General features: G+C 48.9%; 2 protein-coding genes across 4 annotated transcripts; both read left to right on the top strand.

Annotated features, from left to right (window-relative positions):
- The first annotated feature begins 279 nt into the window (after positions 1-279).
- DCTN4 (dynactin subunit 4) lies at positions 280-13,661 on the top strand. 3 transcript variants are annotated; one of them, XM_086621529.1, is made up of 14 exons: positions 280-426; positions 2,053-2,123; positions 2,558-2,736; positions 3,450-3,493; positions 4,197-4,304; positions 4,897-4,917; positions 5,856-5,929; positions 6,290-6,402; positions 7,690-7,799; positions 9,278-9,351; positions 9,752-9,806; positions 10,299-10,406; positions 10,807-10,904; positions 11,632-13,661. In XM_086621529.1, the coding sequence occupies exons 1-14, from the start codon at positions 292-294 to the stop codon at positions 11,843-11,845; spliced, it is 1,404 nt and encodes a 467-aa protein (XP_086477655.1). In that variant the 5' UTR covers positions 280-291; the 3' UTR covers positions 11,846-13,661. The 3 variants fall into 3 exon arrangements, with proteins under 3 accessions (XP_086477655.1, XP_086477654.1, XP_086477656.1); XM_086621528.1 differs by lacking the exon at positions 4,897-4,917; XM_086621530.1 differs by lacking the exons at positions 280-426; positions 4,897-4,917 and adding an exon at positions 1,448-1,479.
- A 506-nt stretch (positions 13,662-14,167) lies between these two features.
- RBM22 (RNA binding motif protein 22) lies at positions 14,168-21,611 on the top strand. The gene is made up of 11 exons (XM_086621666.1): positions 14,168-14,250; positions 14,921-14,974; positions 15,927-15,956; positions 16,986-17,118; positions 17,674-17,774; positions 17,931-18,103; positions 18,677-18,877; positions 19,372-19,539; positions 19,963-20,051; positions 20,565-20,696; positions 21,297-21,611. The coding sequence occupies exons 1-11, from the start codon at positions 14,197-14,199 to the stop codon at positions 21,425-21,427; spliced, it is 1,266 nt and encodes a 421-aa protein (XP_086477792.1). The 5' UTR covers positions 14,168-14,196; the 3' UTR covers positions 21,428-21,611.
- Positions 21,612-22,070: the final 459 nt, after the last annotated feature.

Raw genomic sequence — 22,070 nt, 5'->3', positions numbered from 1 at the left:
CTGTGGAGCGGGTGAAGCACGGGCACCAGCACCGCCGGGCACCGCACGGGCACAGGCACCGCCGGGCACTGCTCGGGCACGGGCACGCTCCGTGCGGCACGGAGCGCCCAGCTGCACGCACCAGCCCCGGGACCGGCCGCCAGGCACGCGTACGTCCCGCGCCGGCGCGGACGGGCACGTGCACGCTGCTGCAGCCGCCGCCCCACCCCACAGGGGTCACGTGGCTGCGCGGTGACGTCTCGCTGTGACGCATGACGGCAGCGGCGCGGCGCCGGCCGCCCCCCTCGGAAGATGGCGTCGCTGCTGCAGTCGGAGCGGGTGCTGTACCTGGTGCGCGGCGAGAAGGAGATGCGGGCGCCGCTGTCGCAGCTGTACTTCTGCCGGTACTGCAGCGAGCTCCGCTCCCTGGAGTGCGTCTCGCACGAGGTAACGGCGGCCCGGCCGCACCGCGCCTGCAGCCCGGGTGGGACGGGGCGGGACATTGCCCGCTCTGCGAGCATTGGTTGGGTGACTGTCCTGTAGCTCACTCGCTCTCTCTCTTGCTATTGGTTGGTATTGCGGCTAAGGGGTGGGCACAGCCATGCCTCCATGGAGCGAGGGGATTGGCAGAGAATGAGGGAAGGGGCGGTGCCGTGCGTTGGATTGGCTCTGTACGCCTGTCCGTCGGCAGAGGTCGGGCTGTGATTGGCTGAGGCGCGCGTACCAGGGGTGGGGACTGCCGCGGGGGGCGGCTTCCCCTCGTAGGGGATGTGCCCCCCCCGTCCGCCACAGGGCCTGGCTGGGCGGGAGCGGTCCCGCCGTGGGGCCGGCCGGGGCAGCAGGGACCCCCTCCCACAGCCCCCCGGCCGGGGACGGGCAGGCACACCCCCCGCGGGGCCCGGCCTGCGGCGGAGGCCCAGCCGGGTCGGGCTCTCCCGCACCGCTCCCGGGCGTGGGCCGGCGCTGTCTCTTGGGGCTTGCCGAGATGGGCTGGATGCGGTGGCGCTCGCAGCAGCCCGAGTGGCAGAACCCGCGCTTGCTGGCAAGGCGGTGTGCTCAGGCCCGAGGGCATCCTTGTTCTGAGAATGGAGTCGGGGTTGCGGGTGTTTGGTGTGAGGTTATTTCCACATGGACAAGCCTTTTCCCCGCGTTATGCGGTGGGATGTCTGCTGTGGAGGGTTTGGTCTTTGTCCAGAGATGGCTGGAGCCTTGAGCTGCAGAATATCGTCAGGCTGGAGCGATAGTCTGCTGCTGCTGCGTGGGGGCCTGCCAGGAGCACAGCTTTTGTGCGGAGCAGAGCACGGGCAAGCCTTGATCCTGGGGCTGCTCGTGTGACTGCGCAGGTCATGACAAAATTGGTAAAATTGATTTTGTGGGAGTCTGGGTGAAGTAAGAAATTACGGTAGATTTGGAAAGCCTTAAAAAGAATGACCATGCAACCCACATCTCAGAAGAGGTATCTCTCTGCAAATGTCAAAGCCTCTGAAGAGCAGAAAATAGGTTTGTCACCAAGCTGCATCTGTCATGAATTCTCCATAGCATGAGAATGCAGTCATTGTGCGTTTCCATGTTTAACAAAAAGTGTGTGTTTTCCTCTTCAAGAAGAGGACTTCCTTCTTGCTGTTGTTATAATTAGCAAAATTAGTTTATGACAGCAGACAAATACAAAACATCTTCTGAAATACATAGATTTCTGACCAGTGTAAGTCCAAGGGCAAAATAAATGTAGATATAATTGGAAAATAGCATGTTAAAACCTGCTGTTAAAGCTGAAAAATTAAATTCTGGTAACTGCAAAATACCCAGTTGTCCTCTTCCCGTTTTCTAGGCAGAATGGTTCAATCTGTCCTGACTTAAGAAACCTTTTGACTTACATTATTAAAGATCAAAATTTGGCTAAGATGGGCTAAGATTTCAGATACCAAAAAATGTCTCAAGTCTTCACTGACTTCACCTGTCCGTTGCCAGACACAAAGCCTTGTTAAAACACGTGGCAGAGTTTCAGGCTGCTGCCAGCATGCTGTCTAGACAAACATGTGCCAAGAAGTGTGATGTGACCATCTCGTTCATCAGGTGGACTCTCACTACTGCCCCAGCTGCCTGGAGAACATGCCTTCAGCTGAAGCTAAGCTGAAAAAGAATAGGTAAGGTCGCTTTGGCTTTTTCATCAAGACTCGTTTATTTTAAATGGCTCCTTCCTCAATCAACACCTGATCACGTGTATCTGAAGCTCTCATCGAAACTTACATTGCTTCTTGTTACCTTTTAGTCTGTTTTGGGGAATAAATATCTTTCCATGATGTATCATGTACTCTTCATGTTCTAGTTTTTTTTGATGACTTGCTTCCATAATACAAAGAGGTGTTTTGGTATCACCCAATATTTCTCACTGTTGCCATTTTTATGTTGATTCTTAACCTCTCCTCTTTCTGTTGATGGCTCTGTTGCCCTTTTTCCGTGATGCTGTTGCCTAAGATGAAACAGTCGGTTCATTTAATCTTGATTTGCTGCTTGAGAGCATTTTCCCTCGCTTGGGGTCCTTGTTGGAGCACTGTCTTACAGGCCCTCTTCTTTACAGGTGTGCCAACTGCTTTGACTGCCCCTGCTGCATGCACACCCTTTCCACCCGGGCCACGAGCATTCCTGCTCCACTCCCCGACGACCCGGCCAAGACCACCATGAAGAAAGCGTATTACCTGGCCTGTGGGTTTTGCCGCTGGACTTCCCGGGATGTTGGCATGGCAGACAAGTCTGTCGGTAAGTGTCAGTCAAAGACAGAAGACCGAGTGACAGCAGGAGCCCAGTATGTGTTTTATGTTACGCTCTCCCCTCTGTGGAGATCTTGTTTGTGTACCTTCAGAGACTTTGAAGCTTCTCAGGCTGACAGCGTAAACATCTAATTTATTTTCTTTCCCTTTTTTCACTTAGGCTTATTCCAGAGTTACTAGTCAGTGTTTGTACTTGGTTTTTTCTCTTCATGACAGCACTGGAACAAAGCTTTCATCTGTTTCTGGGTGCATAAGATATGTAGAAAATATCTGTTGGGCTCCAGAAATGGGGCTGAGTAGACCAAGCAGATCCTCTGACTTCCAGTGTTGATGTGACTGGAGACTGGGAGCTGAAGATGCAGGGTCATGGGCAGCCAGTGATAAGAGAGTGTTCTTGTAAACTCATGTACCTGCTGCTAAAGTGACTTCTAGGTGCTGTTCTGAGCACCTCTCAAACAGCGTTAGTGTGAAAACACAGTATAAAAGCTGGTGGAGGTCCTTCAGCCCAAACCTGCCCGTGAAAGGATTTCAGAGGTGTATATTTGTGCAGGCATGAACTTGAAGAATTATAAGTGTAGCAAAAATAGGAAACGTCATATTTCATGAGTAAGGCTGAGATAGTTCGGTGTTAGATGTGATTTCTCTGTGGATTCTGAATATCTTCTCCTGAGGACTTTGTTTTCTTCTCCTTTTTCCATGCAGCTAGTGGTGGCTGGCAGGAGCCAGAGAATCCTCACACACAGAGGGTGAGTGAAGGGGAGACACATCAACTAGGAGCTGTTAGAGGTGCCAGGCTCTCTCCATCACTTTTTCTGCATCTATATAATCCTTCAGATACCAGTTCCAGTTCCTAATCTCCACCTTGACTGAATTCAGTGGAAGGAAGGCCTCTTAGAGGCTGTCCTGTGGATGTCACGGTATAAAATCTCCCTTTCAGAAGAAACTCAGTTGAAAACATCATCTCTAGTAGCGCTGTTAAAAAGACACCAATGAATATGCTGCATATGTGTGTGAAGAAAGCTGTTTTCCCGTAAAGAGTGTGTCTAGGATCTGGAAAACGGAATTGCACCTTCACTACCCTTCCCTGTCACCCTTTAAGGCTCTACACTAAACATGATCAGCCTTGGCCTGGGTGAAAATGTTGTTTGCTCCACTGATCCAAACTGGTCAGTTTTGGCCACTCTGCCCAGTTATGGCAAATGTGTGAACAAAGTGTCAGTTGCCTAACTGCAAAGTGAGAACTGGACGCTGCTCTCTGATAGATGTCATTCCCAAAAGAGGGGCGGTTTGTAACCTGACGCACAAGCTTCTTTAATGGGTATCCTTCAAAATACAGTTAGTACTAGGAACAGAGTGGAACAAGTAGCAGGAACCTCAGCTTGATCACAGGCAAATAGCAGCTGATCTGGTGTTTGTTCACACAGTATCTGTTCCTTTTCATCCCTCCAGATTAACAAACTGGTTGAGTACTACCAGCAGTTGGCTCAGAAAGAGAAGATTGAGCGGGACCGGAAGAAGCTGGTGCGACGCCGAAACTACATGCCCCTGGCATTTTCGGTGAGCTGGGAGTACTGTGCTCTCCGAGCAGGAAGAGTGATGCAGAACAGCCTCGGCCTGAAAAATAACTGGTGGCACAACAGGGCTACTCGGCTTTCTTTTATTGAAAACAACATGAAGAAAATGTGCTGGGGCACACGGGTTTCTTTAGGGACAAGTAGTTTCACGCCCATTGTTGTGTAATACATTGCCTCTTTCTCTGATAGTCCTCTCTGATAATGCCAGGAGCGTTTATACTTGCCAGGCAAAGGAATATGTTATCCAGCAGTGAAGTGCAGTGCAACCTCAGTCCCACTGCCAGTGGTAGCTCTTAGGACAGCTGCCTACCACAGCTCAGTAACAGTTAGATTAGGATGTTCTGGCACTTTCCTGCATGAAGTCTCAACTGAAACTAACCCTAAGAGTTGGTTGTGGCCCGAGTGACTTGTTTGTTGTAACTGGCAGGCCAGTGCTTACTCTGTTTAGCTGGGTGACTCTGCGTATGCTTGCTACTTCTCAATGAACTGTGCTTGCTCTGTGCCCTTGCTTGTGTCTTATGGCTGCATTTTTTGTCTCCGTTGCTACCTGCTGCTATTTTGGGGGCTCTCCACAGCAACACACTATACACGTAGTGGTAAGTCTTTTCACAGTTTCTGCTGGTGTTAAAGCTCTCACGGTACCAACTGAAGGGCAGTAGGAGATCCTGCTCTTCACATTGCCTCAGGGCCTCTGACTTGGATGTGCCCAGAACAAACACAGGTGAAGGCTAACTAATTAGATGGTAACATCTGTTACAAAAAATCTTTTTGGTAGTTTACAAACAGAGCAGTGTCTTTAAGTAAGTAACATACACTTGAAAAGCAGTCCTTCACAGAGCGTGGCTGAGACACAGCCATCCGTCTGCCTGAGGCAGATGGCACTAAAGTTAGTCTCCTGATCCTTGAAAAATAACCAGGGTAGGCTGACACTCAGCTTTCTCATTTGTTGAGAATTCAGGTTTTCGGTCCTGCCCAGAAGGAAGATTTCTGCCTCCAAGCACCCTGTGTGCATCTCAGCTGTAGAAAGCTGAGGAGTAGCTCAGCTGTTCCTGCTAACTGGTGGTGCCTGGCAAGAGAAACCTGTAGGTGATGAGGCTGGTAGGAAGCTGAACCTTCCAGCTGATTCTAGTAGTGCTACAGGGCATCTCAGATGGATGCGTACCCATGTCGACCCAGTTCTTTTGGCAGTTGAGCTCTCATTCTGCACTACTTGACATGCAGTTGCTCTGAAGAGAAGACCAAGGGAAAATGTGCCAGTAGTGCAGGCTGGTGATTTAAGGAAGGAGCAAAAAGCTTTATAAGCAGTAGCCACATCTGTCTCTCCCCATCTGCAGTGCCATGGTAATTGTTTTCTCCTTACTAACAGTTTGAGCAGGAAAAAAAATCTTGGGAAGCATTGAATACCTTTCCCTTTTTGCTTTCCTTTGCTTGTCTCCCTATGCTTGTCATGCAGCTCAAAGGATGAGTTTGCAGTAGGTCTTTCTGTCCTGGCAGAGAGCGGACCTGAAGCTGACGATTCCTTTTTACCTTGTAGGACAAATATGGCCTGGGAACCAGGCTTCAACGCCAGAGGCCCGGAGCACCCATCAGTGCCCTCGCTGGACTCTCGTGAGTCTCAGGGTTGGGGTTGTCTTTGTGGGAAGGATGGGAGGTGTGGGCAGCCTCCTACAGAACAGTAAAGCGGCTTCAGAAAGATGATGAACATATTAGCAGATAAGAGTGAAAGGAGCTTTCTTCTTTGGAGCATTAGGGAGATGTCAAATCCTCAGACATCTCTGTGCAACAGCTCCAGATGTTTTGCTTTCTCCTCATAGAAGGAAGTGACTGCTCACATCCTTGTGCAGTTACTGTTGTCTTGCAGTCTCAGCTCTCACTGCCTCCTGTGTGATAATGCAGTTACTGCTGCTGCTTTTTGTCAGAGCATGCGTGCTTTATTTTGTGACTGAGTTGTCCCTCATTTTACTTCAGGCTGAAAGAAGGAGAGGACCAGAAAGAGATCAAGATTGAGCCATCGGATGCAGTGGAAGAAGTGGAACCTCTTCCTGAGGATTACTACACAAGACCAATCAATCTAACAGAAGGTAGCACCTTAATATTCTGTCACTTTTGGCCCTTACATTTTATAACATGGACAGTCCCTGGAAGCTTATCAGTGGGGTTCCTCATGGCCCGAGGTTTTAGTAATTTTTATGCTGGGATTGAAATGGTGGGAAGTTTGTGACTTTTAAAATGGTAACTTTGGATGAAGCCTCAGCTTCGTGTTGTACTGGGGAAGCTCGGAGCCAAATACGTCAGGCCTCGTAACAGTCGTTTCATTTTCTTGCTGACCTTAATTTCTCCACATGTGAAGTGTCAACTTTGGGATGGAGAAAAGAGCTGACGTCCTTTTTCAAATAATAGCAGGAAATAAGGAGGCAGCCGAGCTGCTGAGGAGTTGGAACCTTAACTGACCTGTTAAATAACAGTTGCATGTTACTTTGACATCAGCTGGGAACAGCTTGCATGCACTTGCCAGTTATTTAGCTAGCTCATGATTTAATCAGCAAATCTTGTAAACTGGTCAACGAAACTTCAGAGTGGGGTAAAACAGAAGGTACGGAAACTGATGTGGACTTCCTGCTGAGGTGGCTCTAAGTAGGACAGATGTTCTCGGTAGTCCTGCAGGCCTACGACGTGCGCTAATGCTAATTAATTTATGAAAGGTTTATGGAAAGGGGTAGATCATCTTGGTCTCCTTTTCTCAGGAGACTGTCAGCGTTGTGACAGTGTGATGCTGGTAAAGAAGACAACTTTCACGATTCCCTGCAGTGAGGGAAAGGCTGCCAGGTGGCTCACTGCCTGTTAGACACTGGGAACAGTGAGGAGCCTGGTTTTTGGGAGAAATCCACAGGAAGTTTGGCTGCTGGAGTTCCTCGCCTCGGGAACTAATTCTGTCTGTGTGAGCCTGAGATGCAGACTCCTTGCTGGGAAGCTATATATTGTACTGGTGCAGCACCCAGCTGTGAGGGTAACAAAGCTATGCACTGATTTGCCCTTGAGAAAGAGCTTCTTTTTTAGAAGATGACAAAATTCTGTTTCCACCCCAGCTGAGCTTCGAATAGAGATCAGGGTTTCTCCCGGGCTGGCAATGATGTCGCTCTAGGGCCCAGTCCGGGCAGCCCTTTCTACAACTCTTACCTTCCATTTATTCTCTGCTAGAAACAGTGATACTGGCCAGTGGCTTCTTAATTATTGGGTGCAAGTGAAATTAAGTTTCTTGGAGATTGTAGCGTGTCTGGACACAGTGCGTGGCACACTCGCTGTGTGCAATGCTCAAGTTTCAGTGCCTGAGCAAGAGGTTAATTTGTCTTTTTCTGTTGTGTGCCAAGTGACAACTCTGCGTCAGCGTCTGCTGCAGCCTGACTTCCAGCCGATCTGCGCTTCCCAGCTCTATCCACGTCATAAGCACCTCCTGATCAAACGTTCACTGCGCTGCCGGGTAGGTAATTAAATGTAAAAATGTGCTTTTTCTTGGCTCGCAGGACTTAGAATAATAGAGTCATAGGGTCATTTACGTTGGAAAAGACCTTTAAGATCAAGTCCAGCCATTAACCTGACACTGCCAAGTCCACCGCTAAACCCTGTCCCTGAGCACCACCTCTACACATCTTCTAAATACCTCCAGGGATGGTGACTCAGCCACTTTCCTGGGCAGCCTGTTCCAATGCTTGACAACCCTTTCAGTGAAGAAGTTTTTCCTAATATCCAATCTAAACCTGCCCTGGTGCAACTTGAGGCCATTTCCTCTTGTCCTATTGCTTGTTACATGGAAGAAGAGACCAACAGTCACCTACAAGCTCCTTTCAGGTAGTTGTAGAGAGCGATAAGGTCTCCCCTCAGCCTCCTTTTCTCCAGGCTAAACAACCCCAGTTCCAGCCATCCAGCCAGTTTTTTACTCAACGAAGAGTATGCCTGTCCAAGCCATGAGCAGCCAGTTTCTCCAGGAGAATGCTGGGGAAAATGATGTCAAAGACTTTACTAAAGTCTGGGTAGACAACATCCACAGCCTTTCCGCAGGGGTTGTGGGAGGTGGGCTGTGCGTTTCTTTTCAAAAGAAATTGCTCAAATGCTTCTAGTTGTTGAAAGTTCTCAACCAAATTACTGGTAACAGCACCAGGAGATGAGGGAGGCTGTTGCATCTCTGACGTGATGGAGATTGTGAAAGGGGGACAACATTGTCAAAGATGCATGAGGATATAAAAGTGTTTTTGTGTGAAGGTCTGTGTGATGCTCCTAGCCAAGGAATCACAGAAGGCTTCCAGTACAGATGGAATTAGAAAATTTCTGCTATTCCTAAGACAAAAATCAAGTTAGCAAACAAAATATTAGTGAGAGGCAGCGCAGAATACTGAAGATGTCCTTAGAGTGAAGGCAGAAAGAAGATATTTCAGAGAATAAAAACAGAGACCTGGGAATTGAAGACAGGCAGGAATTAAATGCAAGTTCTGCTGTTGGCTTACTACATAGTCTTTAAAAAGCTGCTTGCCTTCTCAGTGAAGCAGGGATATTTATCCAGTTCCCAGAGTAACAGAGAAATATTCTTGTAAGTATTTAAGATGCAGAATACTTTGCAAATGCAGAATATTTTCTCAGAAATAGGTAACGTCAGGCGGAGCCTGTATTTGAAGAGTAGCCTATGAGGAGATTGGTCTTGAGTTCCAGCTGTTTGGTTTTTTAATAGATTCTGGCTTCCAAATCTCATGTTTCTGAGACTGCACTAATGGTACTGGAGATGACATTTTTGGAGTATCAGTGACTTGACACGGCGATGGCTACACGCACCTCAAGGCCGTTTATGTGTGTGCTCTACTAGAGGCCAGTGATTTCGTGGCTAGTGGCACGGTGCTTGCAGCTCTGATTCTTCAGTCTGCGACTGCATGCTCTCTTTGGTGCTGACTAAAATATCTCTGTCTCTAGAAATGTGAACATAACCTGAGCAAGCCAGAATTCAATCCAACATCTATCAAATTCAAGATCCAGCTGGTTGCTGTGTAAGTAAGATATGGAGACTGGGGAGAGCAACTACCCATCCATGCTTAGTTAATGTCCTCTTTTTTAATTTCTTTTGTATTCTTGACCTCTTGTATAGTTGCATCACCTCTTAGGATGGTGTAATCACCTTTTAAAATATATTTAGCTTCTCTGTAGTAGGTTTGCTTCCTGATGTACTAAAAAGTTTCCTGAAGACTTTAATGGTTTGAAAAAGGCATTGCTTGCTGTGCCAGCCCCACGCGGTAGCACGAGTTTGTAGGATTAGGCTTGTATAGCAAAAGGGCACTTCATTTTTCTTTTTAGTGTAAGCTACGATCTAATAGTATTGAGAGAGTTACATGGATGTCTGTGCAAGACAGCAACAGTTTATCACGGTCATTTGCTTTGTTCTTGTTGTAGTAACTATATCCCAGAAGTGAGAATCATGTCTATTCCCAAGCTGCGCTACAAGAAGGTCAGTCGTTTCTTCCAGAAATGTCTTAGGTTGAGACATAGCTGGGAGGTGTGGATGTGGGATCTTTTTGGAAGTTGACGTGGTGTGATGATTGTTCCCTAAGGGCTTCGCTTACTGCATTTAGAGAGGGTGCAGGGTTTAAGGGAGTGGTCAGAATAACACTGCATGTACTTGTCGCTCTGCAGGAGTAGATTTCCGTGCAGTGTGACATCTGGCATCGCAAGCAGATGCCAATATCTGAAGAATAAAAGGTGTGGAGTTGAGATCTTGGCTAGATTCCAAAGATACCTATTTCTTATATTAAGAAATTGTGCTGCATGGCATTGACACCTTTCTCACGGACTGGGGGTGTTTGTTATCTGCCCCCTGGTGGGATGGATATGTGGTGCAGTTTTTTAAGGTGTTGATCAGTCACAAAAGATGGAGGTCCTAACAGTAACGGTGAATTTTAGAGAAACTGTATCTTGAACTGCGATTCCTGCATCTCCCCAGGAGAGCCAAGTCCTTCTGACTCTGACCAATCCAGTGGAGAACATCACACATGTCACACTACTGGAGTGTGAGGAGGGAGACCCTGACAACATCAACAGCACTGCCAAGGTATTGTACCCTCCTGCTGTGCAAGCCCGGGCCTCTTCCAAGGCTTTCCACTCCCGTTTATCCTTGCACAGGTCACACTTTTCATATGTCCTTCAGTCCCTGCTGACTGTTGCATTTTCATCCTTGGAGCTTAAATGAGCGTCACCAATGTAAATATCAGCTCATAAAGTATTTTGAAATTGTGTCTGTTCTTTGAGATCCAGAAGCCAAGGGAGAAATTCACGATTTCTCTGGCAGAGCAGTAACCCGGCGCTACCAGAGTGCAGGAAAGATGATGATGAATCATTTTTTTTCTGTTAAACTGTAGTAAAGCAGCCCTCAGAAGGGGAGGGCTCTGTCCTGCTCGCAGTGTAGGTGGTGATCAGTGCTGAAAGCTGCTTCTCTTTGTGTTCTGCTTCAGGTGGCAGTTCCTCCCAAGGAGCTTATTCTGGCTGGCAAAGATGCTGCAGCGGAATATGATGAGCTGGCAGAGCCTCAAGACTTCCAGGATGACCCTGAGTGAGTGTTGTCTGTCCAGTAGGGTTCTTACCCCTTAACCTTGGCACTTCAAACAAGGAACTCGCTCTCCTCCCTGTCTTCAGCATGTTTTGGGTTTTTTGGTCAGGTTTTCTTGGGGAGGGAGTGGCGGTATGGTTTTGGGGGAGTCAGAGATCAGCGATGCAAGTCTTTTCTGCTTGTGGTTTGGACTGTTGAGGAGATATTTGTTCCCTTTGAAGCAAGGTGTGCTGTTATAGCAGTTGAGTTATAGGTGGTGGTAGTAATTCCAGGAATATCCTGTGTAATCCTTTCCTTTGCAAGCAGAGGGTTCACAGTGACGGGGAGAACTACGCTGTAGGGTGTGTGACAGAGTTGTCTCCAGCCTTTGAAATGGAATACTTTCTGCGGCCTCTTACAGAGCAACTGGAGCTGTACTCTGTGGCACTTCGCTGTGGCACAGCTGGCTACGTAACTCCCCCAGCCAAAGCAGGCATGTTCAGCTGGGTGGATGTGCCAGCAGCTGTCACCATGAAGGGGGTACCCACGTTCTGATTGTGAGGCAGGAGGGGCTGTGGGCCCCTTGCAAAAAGCAGCGAGGAGTGAGCTACAGACCAGGGCACCTGTTCCTGCAGGGCCTGTTTAGCCATAAACTGAGCATCCCTCATATGTTGTGTCTCAGAATAAATCTCTCAGAACAATTGTTGAAGAACTTGGCTGACCCACGGTTCTTTTGTTTTCTGCCTGGCAGCGTTATTGCTTTCCGAAAAGCCAATAAGGTGGGAGTTTTCATCAAGGTCACTCCGCAGGAAGAAGAGGGCGAAGTGACCGTGAGCTTCAAGATGAAGCACGAGTTTAAAAACCTTGCTGCTCCAATCCGGCCCAGTGAGGAGGGCGATCATGGCTCTGAGGTCATCTGGCTCACCCATCACGTGGAGCTCAGCCTCGGTCCAGTGCTCCCATAACGCTCCCAACGCTTGTGCCCCGACAGCTGGCCGCAGGATGGACTGTCCCAGTGAAGAAAGCACCTAGCGGAATGTTCTGCGAGAGCTCCTTTGTGATGTGTGGGTGTGTGTGCCAGTGGCCCCAGCCAGGCCGCGAGGAGGTGGCTGAGGGTGCCATGGTTCAGGATGGTTTGTTCTCTCTGCTCTTTGTTGTAGTGCCCACTGACCACTGCTCTGCTTCCCCACACGGCCGCGGGGTAGTTTAACTTGCAGCACGTGTTTCAGCACAGAGAAAGACCTCGCTTTCTCCAGATTTGCACTACATCTGGCCGAATCTGGTTTATCAACAGAAAATAACCCGTATTGTTTATTCCTCATCTCAGCCCACAACCCTGATGTTACTCAGTAGTGAACAACTTCTTACTCACACAGAGCTGTGCTCTTCCCGAACAAACGTTTTAGGAAGTGGCCATGTCTGCTGCGTTATTGGCAAGTTACTGGCAGCAGCACGATGCTTTCTTCTCTCGGTTTTCTGCTTCCTTGTAGGATACCTCAGCTGTGGGGCATTGGGACATACAACCCTACCACTCTGGCATATGCAGCTTGCTTAGCCAAGGTGATAGAGCTGTTCTCACAAAGGAAACGATCGATTTGCCTTTAAACTCAAAATGTAGTGTACTGTAGCGTTCATGGATTTGACTGGCAACCGAGCCCGCTATGTGCCAGGTGGATGTGGAACACATCCTTGATGCATTGCCAGCTGGGAATCCAGCTTCTGGTGCAGCTCTTGACTGAGGCAGGGATGCTCCAGAGAGGCTGCCTGGCAGTCTTCAGGTCAATAAATGTGCGTTAAGAGGGGTAGCAGTCGGAGTGTGAAACCTGGAGAGTTCAGATTAGGTCTGGTATACATAAAACTAGAGAGGCTGTTCCAGTTCTTATCTTTTTCCCGTTAGGGTGAGTGGGAGGAAGGTGGAAAGGCAATTATACGTTAACTAGCTTATACTGTATCATGAGGCAGTTTATCCCGGGTGTGATTTGGCTGTAGTCCAAGCTAAAACCAGTAGTTAAGAGCAGTGTATCCAGGATACTGAATTACCAGTAACTGCAGTAGCTTAGTGCCGGTGGGTGAGATCCCTTTCCCTGCAGGGACTTCAGTTGCATTCCTGGTTCAGACACTGACCTTCGTTAAACGTTTCTGATGGGCTTTGCTGTGCTGGGAAAAGCTTGAGTACCAGCCTGCCGCGGCTGTGGTGCTCGAGACAACTTTTGCCACGGTTCTGCCAGCCTGGAGCTGCAAATCCTTTGCACGGGAGGGCGGGATGAGGCTGCCTGCTCTCTGGGAGAGGTGGTGAAGCACCTGAAAACATCTCCCTTAGCCCGAGAAACCTGCCTTGGTGTGCCCGGGGGAGCCGCGCGCCTTCCAGCCTAGATCCTGCAGCGGGTCTCGGAGTGGCGAGGCATCACGTTTACAACTGCACGTAGGTTACACGCAGATGTGCAGCATGAGGCTAAGACTTGTAGTTGATAGTTACGTCTAGTGCCAGTGCCAGTGCCTGCTGCGGCTTCACCTGTCCGGATGACAAAGTACTTAACCCTTGGCTGTGACTTCTCCTCCTCAGTAGCCAAAACAGCTGTGGCACTTGTGACACTAATATGGAAAAGAGCATTCCCGGGACGAGCTGGTGCTGATGAGGCCTTGAGCTGCTGCCCGGCATCCTGCCGGGGCTGGTGGCCGCTGTACCACCGGCGATGGGCTGGAGCTTGCACGACCTTCTGGTGAGCGCTCCGTTCCTCACTGCAAACAAAAAGGTGCGTTGATCTATGACGTTCTGAGCGGTCTCAGTAGCTCGGTGAGTTTTTCCCCCTCCCGTAGGTGCTCGTAGGCGGTAGGAAAGGTGTCGGTGTGTCCCTGCGTCTGTCCGCGCTCCCGGAGCGCTCGCCCCTTCCCAGCAGCGCCTGTTGCCGTACTGCTTGTCGTGTAGTGACCTTCAATAAACAAACGTGGCTCTCGGGTTCTTCGCGCTGATTCTTAACGCTGCGGTTCCTTAGAAAATAATGGGGGGAAAAAAAGAAACTGCCCCCGGCGCGCCCTTCCCGGTGGTTTCGCCCGCGCACCCCCCCGGCGCGCCGTTCCCGGTGGTTTCGCCCGCCGCGCCCATTGGCGCGCCGCTCGCTTCGCTCTATGGTGCGCCGTGCCTAGAGCGCCCCCCGCCTCTGCGGCGCGCTGTTGGCCTCGCCTCTCGCTCACCCTCCGTTACTTCACTAGCGGAAGTGGTGTCACTTCCGGCTCCGCCGCCTGCTGGGAGCCAGGCGGAGCGGTGCGGGCGCTTCCGGCGGCTGAGGGAGCGGAGCGGGGCGGGGGCAGCGGCGCCATGTCGACGTCGCTGGGCTCCAACACCTACAACCGGCAGAACTGGGAGGACGCGGTGAGCCGGCGGCGGAGAAGCGGGACGGGCCTTGGCCAGCGGGAGGCGGGGCCGGGAGGCGAGGGGTGCGCCGCGAGGCGGCCCTCGGGGCTGGCGGCGGGCAGCGCGGGGACCCGCCCCGGTGCCCCCGGCCGGGAAGGGGCTGCCGGCGTTTCCCGGGCCCGCCCTACGGGCCGGAAAAGGGAGCGTGCTGCGCCGGGCGCGCCTGCCCGCGTCCCTCCCCGCCGGGGTTCGGGGCTCTGGCAGCCGGGGGGGCTGCCGGCTGCTGGAAGGGCTGAGCTGGGCCCGTCGTGTGCCCGCGGCCGCGTTCTCCAGAGCTGAGGCCTTTCCCGGGTGGGCCCCGTGCGGACAATCGGTGCTGAGGGATGCGGGGGGGGGCGGTGTCACCTGCTGTAGTCGCCAAAGACCGAAGGTCTCAAGAATGAGCCTTTTGTTTGTTGGTTCGACGTTTTACTTCAAGCTGGAACAGCTCGCAGGTCGCGGCTGTTTTATTATCCCGGCCTTGAGTGGGGCTCGTGGCTCCCAATGGCTCTTTTTGAACCAGTGTTTTTGCATCGTTCAGACAGGTTGGCTTAACTCGGTGGTGGTAGCTCAGAGCGTGATCTGAACCCTGCTGTGACGAGAGAGCTTGTTGCGAATTCCTGACTTTCTTTCTTCTTGCTTAATTCAGGACTTCCCTATTCTGTGCCAGACATGTCTTGGAGAAAACCCGTACATTCGGATGGTACGTGCCCGTTTGACAGCACGGTCTTTTCCTCTGCGTTGAACCTAGAACTGGGTTTCGGGGTCTAAAATAAACCTGGCTACAGGATGAGGTGCTGAGGGGCATGTTCACTCCTAATTAGTCGGTTCTGGTCAGAATTTGCTTCTGCCCATTGTCAGTATGTGGTGTCATGGTATCAGGTGTGTGATTTGAGAATAAATCAGTCAAAAAAGAGAGCAAGATCACACAGTCCAGTGCCTGGAATGCAGGAAATACTAGAAAACAAGGCATTGGTACTGGTAAGTCGTGTGGCATGGAGAACAGTGAGCTACTGAAATATATAATAGCTTCACACAGTTTGTAAAATGTGCAGGATGTACACCTGTAAAAATAAGTTCAAATTGCCTTGTGAAGTCTGTCTGATAGTGGTTTACACCCTTGCTTGCTTGCCTGGGTTTCCTCCGTGCAGAACGAGTCAGTCCCCTTACGTTGCTTTTCTGCGTGCTCAGTCCTGGGGTGTGACCTCGCTGAGATTGTCTCTCCTTCATGTTTTTATTCCACCAAGTTTACCGAGAGAGGTGATGACGTTTTTGTGAAGCGTAACTCTACTGCCAGTGTAGGTGACGTTTCAAAAACTGCTCGTTTTCATGGCCTTATTCCATGTAATGTCATCTTTGCTTAAAAAAAGCTATCAACATTCCATGTAATTCTTGCCTTTTGTCAGTACGTGAGGTGGGACTTACAATACTGGCTTTTTTTAGTGAATGTTTCTGAAACAAAACTGGATTAAGAGTTTTCTAGGATTTTTTTTGTCCTGTCGACCTGCCAAGGTGTAAGCCCAAAACATGGGGGTGAGTGAGTCTAAATGCAGCATAATTAGGAAAAAACCACTGTGTTATAACATCAGTGATCTGTTTTATGTTGAATTAATGACATTTCACGTTTTCTTTTATCGTTTTTGGTTATGTTTCAGACCAAAGAAAAATATGGAAAAGAATGCAAGGTATGTTTGTTTTCTTTTAAGAACAAACTTCTAAATTGTTGCACATCTAGGAATATTAAATTTTAATGTTAAAGAAATCCTGTCGGCTTCAGAAAATTGCTGGTCTGGGTTAACAACTTAAAATGTTTCTAGAACGGCATAAATTTTTAGGTCAGTCTGCTGTGCGCTTTGTTAGACAAAGTCAGTTGGTCTTAAAGTAGTAAAATTACTGAAGACAGGCTTAGGATTTGCTCATGTTTATCAGAGTTAGGTTTTACCAATATTGTACTATATTTGAAGGTATTTCAGCATTTCAGTGATGTCATATTTTCTCCTGCAAGCTTGTTTTTACGTGTAAGGGATGCATAAATAAGGGGAGTTTAGGTTTGGCTGTGGATGTATTTGTGGCTAGGTCGTGATTTGTGTTTGCTGTCTCAGCAAAAAGCCACATTTATTTCTGAGAGCGAGAAATACTTAGTGTTGTCTTGACTGAGGGAAATTAAAGAGGTTTTTTGCCCCTTGATCAGTCGTCACCTGAGGTAGGGAGAAGGTGTGTGCTGAAATCTTGCTTTGCTTCCCCAAACCGTACATGCAGCGGACGCAGATGCATCATTCCACTGGGTCAGACAGAGACCAGTGGTTGTCTGCTGGACCATAAGTCTCATAACCTCTCACTGGGCTTGCTGCTGTGCTGGTGACTGATTTACAAAGAACTGGTAATTTATCTCTAATAGCTTTGTACTGACATCTCCTGGAACTCGGGAGAATTCCTTTTTCCTTTGAGTCGATCTGCTTTCAGCATTTGAGTTATTGTAATAAAAAAAGACAAGAACAAGAAAAAAACCTTCCTAAAACTTTCTCCTGATAAAGTGAGGCACCAAATAGAAACAAATATTTCTTGAGGTGTGAATCTTGGTACTAAGATGAAGAAGTTGTGTGTATGACTTAAAGGTACTAGATGTGTTTGGACTTTTAAGTCTCCGTGCAAGAACTGGAAGGGTGGCTTCATTGCTGTGTGACAGTGACACAAGTGTCGACTTCCTGTCTCAGATTTGTGCCAGGCCTTTCACAGTGTTCCGCTGGTGCCCTGGCGTTCGTATGCGTTTCAAGAAAACAGAAGTGTGCCAGACGTGCAGCAAGCTGAAGAACGTCTGCCAGACTTGTCTGCTTGACCTGGAATATGGTACGTACTGAAAAACGTAAACCAAGAGAAAAAGCTGTTCTGTTTGCCTGTGTGACAAAGTGAAATGCCTTTGAATGCACACATGTAACTGGCACAGTTGTCTCTGGGCAGTCTGTGAGAAGAGCGAGTCTTGATGATGGCATCTTTTCTGAGGTTCAGGGGCAGCGCAGTGTACCTGAGCAGTGAGTGAGTTATCTCTAGCTTAAGGGTGACTGCCGTGAGGATGGACCCAGGCTCTTCTCAGTGGCATCCAGTGGTAGGACAAGGGGAAATGGATATAAGCTGGAACATAGGAGGTTCCACTTAAACATGAGGAAGAACTTCTTCCCAGTAAGGGTAACAGAACACTGGAACAGGCTGCCCAGAGAGGTTGTGGAGTCTCCTTCTCTGGAGATGTTCAGAACCCGCCTGGACGCGTTCTTGTGTGATCTGATCTAGGTGGTCCTGCTCCGGCAGGGGGATTGGACTAGATGATCCTTTGAGGTCCCTTCCAATCCCTAACATTCTGTGATTCTGTAATGGCAGGTTGCATTAATTATTTCTGCTTCATTCTAGGTTTGCCTATTCAAGTCCGGGATGCAGGACTCTCCCTTAAGGATGAAATGCCGAAGTCTGATGTCAATAAAGAGTACTACACCCAGAACATGGAACGAGAGGTGAGAAAACATAGTGACACTAACCTCTGTGTGTGTGGATCTGTGTAGGAGAGGGATGACCTAGCTTGTCTTAAAATTACTTTCTTGCTCTGATTCTGTGCATTAGTTTTCAGTGGTGATACGTACATAGTTATTTGTGGTTTAACTGCTGTTTAGATATCCAATTCTGATGGCACTCGACCAGTTGGCGCACTGGGAAAAGCTACTTCTACCAGTGACATGCTGCTGAAGCTGGCTCGGACCACTCCTTACTATAAACGTAATCGTCCTCACATCTGTTCCTTCTGGGTAAAAGGAGAGTGCAAGAGAGGAGAAGAATGTCCCTACAGGTACAGAGACAACTTAAACAATTGATCTGTTCACCACGGTTACATACAGCTCCCCTGAGGGCTCAAAGAACAGGGAACACTGCGGTGGGCAGGAGACACGACGCGGTGACTGGGGTCAGCGCGACACTCACGTTCAGTTGGCAGTGACAGGGAATGACTCTTTGTTGTGGCAGATTCGTTCCCGAGGAGCTGGCCGTGTGGTCTGGTAGCGTTCTGCCGAAGCAGTGACTGCAGCTCTTCTCTTGCGTGGTTCTTTTTTTTCCCTTCATGGCGTCAGCCCCCTCAGTCAGAGATCTTTGTGTGTGAACAAGAGGCCGTTTGAAATCCAGCTCTTGTGTTCCATAGTGCTCTATGCTGAGCTGTCAGAGGTCCCATTAATTCAGAACTTGAGGCAGCCCTGGCTGCAGTTTAAGTTCTCCAGGCCTTTTTTTCCTATTTTGGCATGTTTGTGTGAACAGGGTTAAGCATATCAGTGATCAGAGGTCTGTAGAAGGGAAGGCAGCAGTTACAGCTGGTTTAATCTGATGCAACTGTGACTGGTGTTTATGAAATGCTTTGTTTTCTGAACCTCAGACATGAGAAACCTACAGATCCAGATGATCCCCTGGCTGATCAGAACATCAAAGATCGTTACTACGGAATTAATGATCCTGTGGCTGATAAACTTCTGAAACGAGCATCAACCATGCCTCGCCTAGATCCCCCTGATGACAAGACTATTACTACACTGTATGTTGGAGGGCTTGGAGATACGATCTCTGAATCAGATCTCAGGTGTGTTGGTGAATTTGTGTTGCCTTTGCGTTTTTGTTTGATGCTTTGCTTACTGCTCATTCTCTCCTGCAAGGAAAAAAAATTTTTTTTTTTTCCCCTTAATGGGGGCCTAGTTGGTGGGCAAGTGCAGAGGAGTGCCAGCTTGTTGGAGAACAGATAAATAGGCACATCTCAAATGCTTTGATTAAAATTTCTCTCTTTAAAGATGAGTCATCCTTCTGAGCTGTTGGGGGTACTGTGTTACGCTTTTTACAAGGAAGTCCCATAGCCTCTCTCTAACCAGCTGCTGTGAAGAGCTGCTGCAGAGTGTTTATTGCTCTGTAATTGCACAGAGGGGCCAGAGACTTGTTTTCTAATGGTTAATCTGAACTGTTGATGGAGAAAAGAAAAGATCTGAGCGTCTCTGTTTCAGCACGTGATGAGACCCTACTTTGCTATCTGCCCTGCAGCTAGGAGGAGTGGGGTTTCATAATAATTTTTTCTTTCCCACACAGAAATCACTTCTACCAGTTTGGGGAAATTCGGACGATAACTGTGGTGCAGAGGCAGCAGTGTGCTTTCATCCAGTTTGCCACCCGGCAAGCCGCGGAAGTGGCTGCTGAGAAATCCTTCAACAAACTCATTGTCAATGGTCGCAGGCTCAATGTCAAATGGGAAGGTGAGTGGTAGGAGGAGGCCTTGTGGGTGCTGCCACCAGGTTCTTCATGGAGTTTATGCAGTCATGATGAGCAGGACTGGATATGAAGTTGGTCCAGATGCTGAGTTGGCAAATAGTTGAGGTCTCTGACAGTTTGGGTTTTTTTCAGCAGTGGGATCTGGGTTGGAGAGTACACAAATCACACAAATTGGGTAAGGGGTTTCCTGGTTAAGGGTTATGGATGAGTTTCTGTAGTTTTACTTCTCATCCAGCTATCGTAAACACTGTTTGCATGCTTTGTACAGGCTGTATCTGATACTCTGCGAATTTTTCGTCTTTGGCCTGAAGCAATGGATCTAGATTAGATAATGTGAAACTATTGTGGTGTGAATATCTGCTTATGCTGCCTTTTCTCATCCTTGTCCTCAAACTTTTGTCCATGTTTTAGGTCCCAGGCAGCAAGAGGAAAAGAAAAGGACAAGGAAGGTACTACAGAATCCGGGATAAAGCTGGAGCCAGTTCCAGGACTTCCTGGAGGTAAGGGAGTTGTTTCCATCTCTGAAACACTTAATGCTGACCTGCTTCCTGAGAGAGGCTGGTGTTACACCTCTGGGAGCAGTACGGAGTTCAGGACGGTAGAGGCACTGGTGAGCCCAGAGCAGTTACTTACAGCAGGTTTGCAGCAGATCTGGCTGGGATGGGAGGTGGGCTTTGTCTAGAAGCAAATTCTTGGTGAAAAGAGAGTTCTTTATGTGCTGAGTGAAAAGGTAAAGCTGAATTAAAGATACTTAGGTCTGAGGCAACCCATGCTTTTCAAGGCTTGGTTAATGTTTTCCTAATCCACGGAGCGTTGTGTGATTGGAAAAAGCAAGGCTGGTTTCAGGTGAGGAAAACGGTGGCTGTTGCGGAGTGTCAGTGCGGTCCTGCTTCTCGCTCCAGTTCAGATGTGTGATAGTAGCAGCAGTTTGCCCTTACGGAAGAACTGATTGTGCCTCCTCTGTGTTTCTTGACTGAGAGATTTTCCATAACCTCGGTGTGTTTTTTCTGCAGCTCTCCCACCTCCTCCAGCTGCAGAAGAGGAGGCTTCTGCAAATTACTTCAACCTACCTCCAAGCGGCCCTCCAGCCGTGGTTAACATTGCCTTGCCACCTCCTCCTGGCATCGCACCGCCACCTCCTCCAGGTACCTGTGTTTCCCCTTCCAGCGGGGATGTCTGACTCGGTGTCAGACCATCTAGTCCTCCTTGCAGCACTGATTCGTGCCCTGAGTTCATTGATCATCTACCATGAGCTGTCAGCACAGTTTGGTTAAACTGAGCTGCCTCTTGTGCTGTGTATTCACTTTCAAATTCTCAGGCGTGCCAGAGATCCCTGTTACTGGTACTGAGGCTGGTAATTCTGCAGCTGGCTGAAGGCTGGCCTGCGTTTGGCTGTGTGTGTGTGTGTATCTAGAGACCTTTTTTTTAATGGGACATCAGGCTCTTGTGAGTGTGTTTGCTTTGCTCCACATTTGAGTGGAAAGCATTTAGATTGGCGTTACAGACACCCATATAGTCCCCCACCAGCTTTTATCTGTTGAGTAAGGATGTGTGTTGGGTAAGGATTGCCCCCAGTTGTACTGGAAAGAGGAGGAGTTGGGGGATTTGAGGAATCATGGGAGATGTGCACCTTTCTGAGGCACAGCTGTAAGCCAGCTGTTTTCCGTTGGTGGTTTCAAACAGTAGTACATCTGCATTGGTCATTGTGTTGCTTTGTCTGAAACTGCCAACTTTTGTTTCTGCAGGTTTCGGACCACATATGTTCCACGCCATGGGGCCCCCCCCTCCCTTCATGAGAGCCCCAGGCCCCATTCACTACCCGTCTCAAGACCCCCAGAGGATGGGTGCCCACGCGGGAAAGCACAGCAGCCCCTAGCACACCCAGCCACCCGTGTCGTTTAAGTAAATGTTATTTTCTAGTTGCCATCGTAGCGCCGTACGTTGAGCTGTGGGTGAGCTAGAGAAGCCTTATTTCCCTGCTTGCAGACACTGGGCAGGCTGAGCTCTGTGTCTCCACTAGCTAGCGGGATCGTGGATACATCCCAGGTCTTTCATGTAGGGTGGGGGGTGGGGGGCAGGGGGGCAGACAGAAAGGCTGTTGGGGGTCTGTGGGTCAGGTGTAGCGGAATGACAGTGCTGTCAGTGTATCCTGTTTGCACACTTTTGAAATAAACTTCTGGAAAAGCAAAACAAAACCCTTTTCAAGCCCATTTGATAGCCTCAGTCTGAACACTATGGACTGTGCGAGTGTAACCAGAGACTTCTCTGTCAGGTAACTAATGACTTTACTGTTCTAATGAGGTATTAAACCAGAACTGAATCAGAGCTGAAAAACAAGCTTATCAGACGTACCAAACCCATGGCTTTGCCTTACTATTGCCACAGAATTTTCCTCGCTCTTTTTTCCTGCTGTCTTGCTAAAAACCCCCGAAAAAAACCAACAAAAAACCAGAGCCTCTTTTGATGTTCACTTTAATCCTGCACGTCCTGGCCAAGATAAGCGTTAGGTCATGCGAGCA

This window comes from Tauraco erythrolophus, chromosome 16 (genome assembly GCF_009769465.1).
Source record: "Tauraco erythrolophus isolate bTauEry1 chromosome 16, bTauEry1.pri, whole genome shotgun sequence".
Classification (NCBI taxonomy): domain Eukaryota; kingdom Metazoa; phylum Chordata; class Aves; order Musophagiformes; family Musophagidae; genus Tauraco; species Tauraco erythrolophus.
The sequence above is the reverse complement of the archived record's forward strand: the minus strand, read 5'-3'. Positions and strand labels throughout refer to the sequence as shown.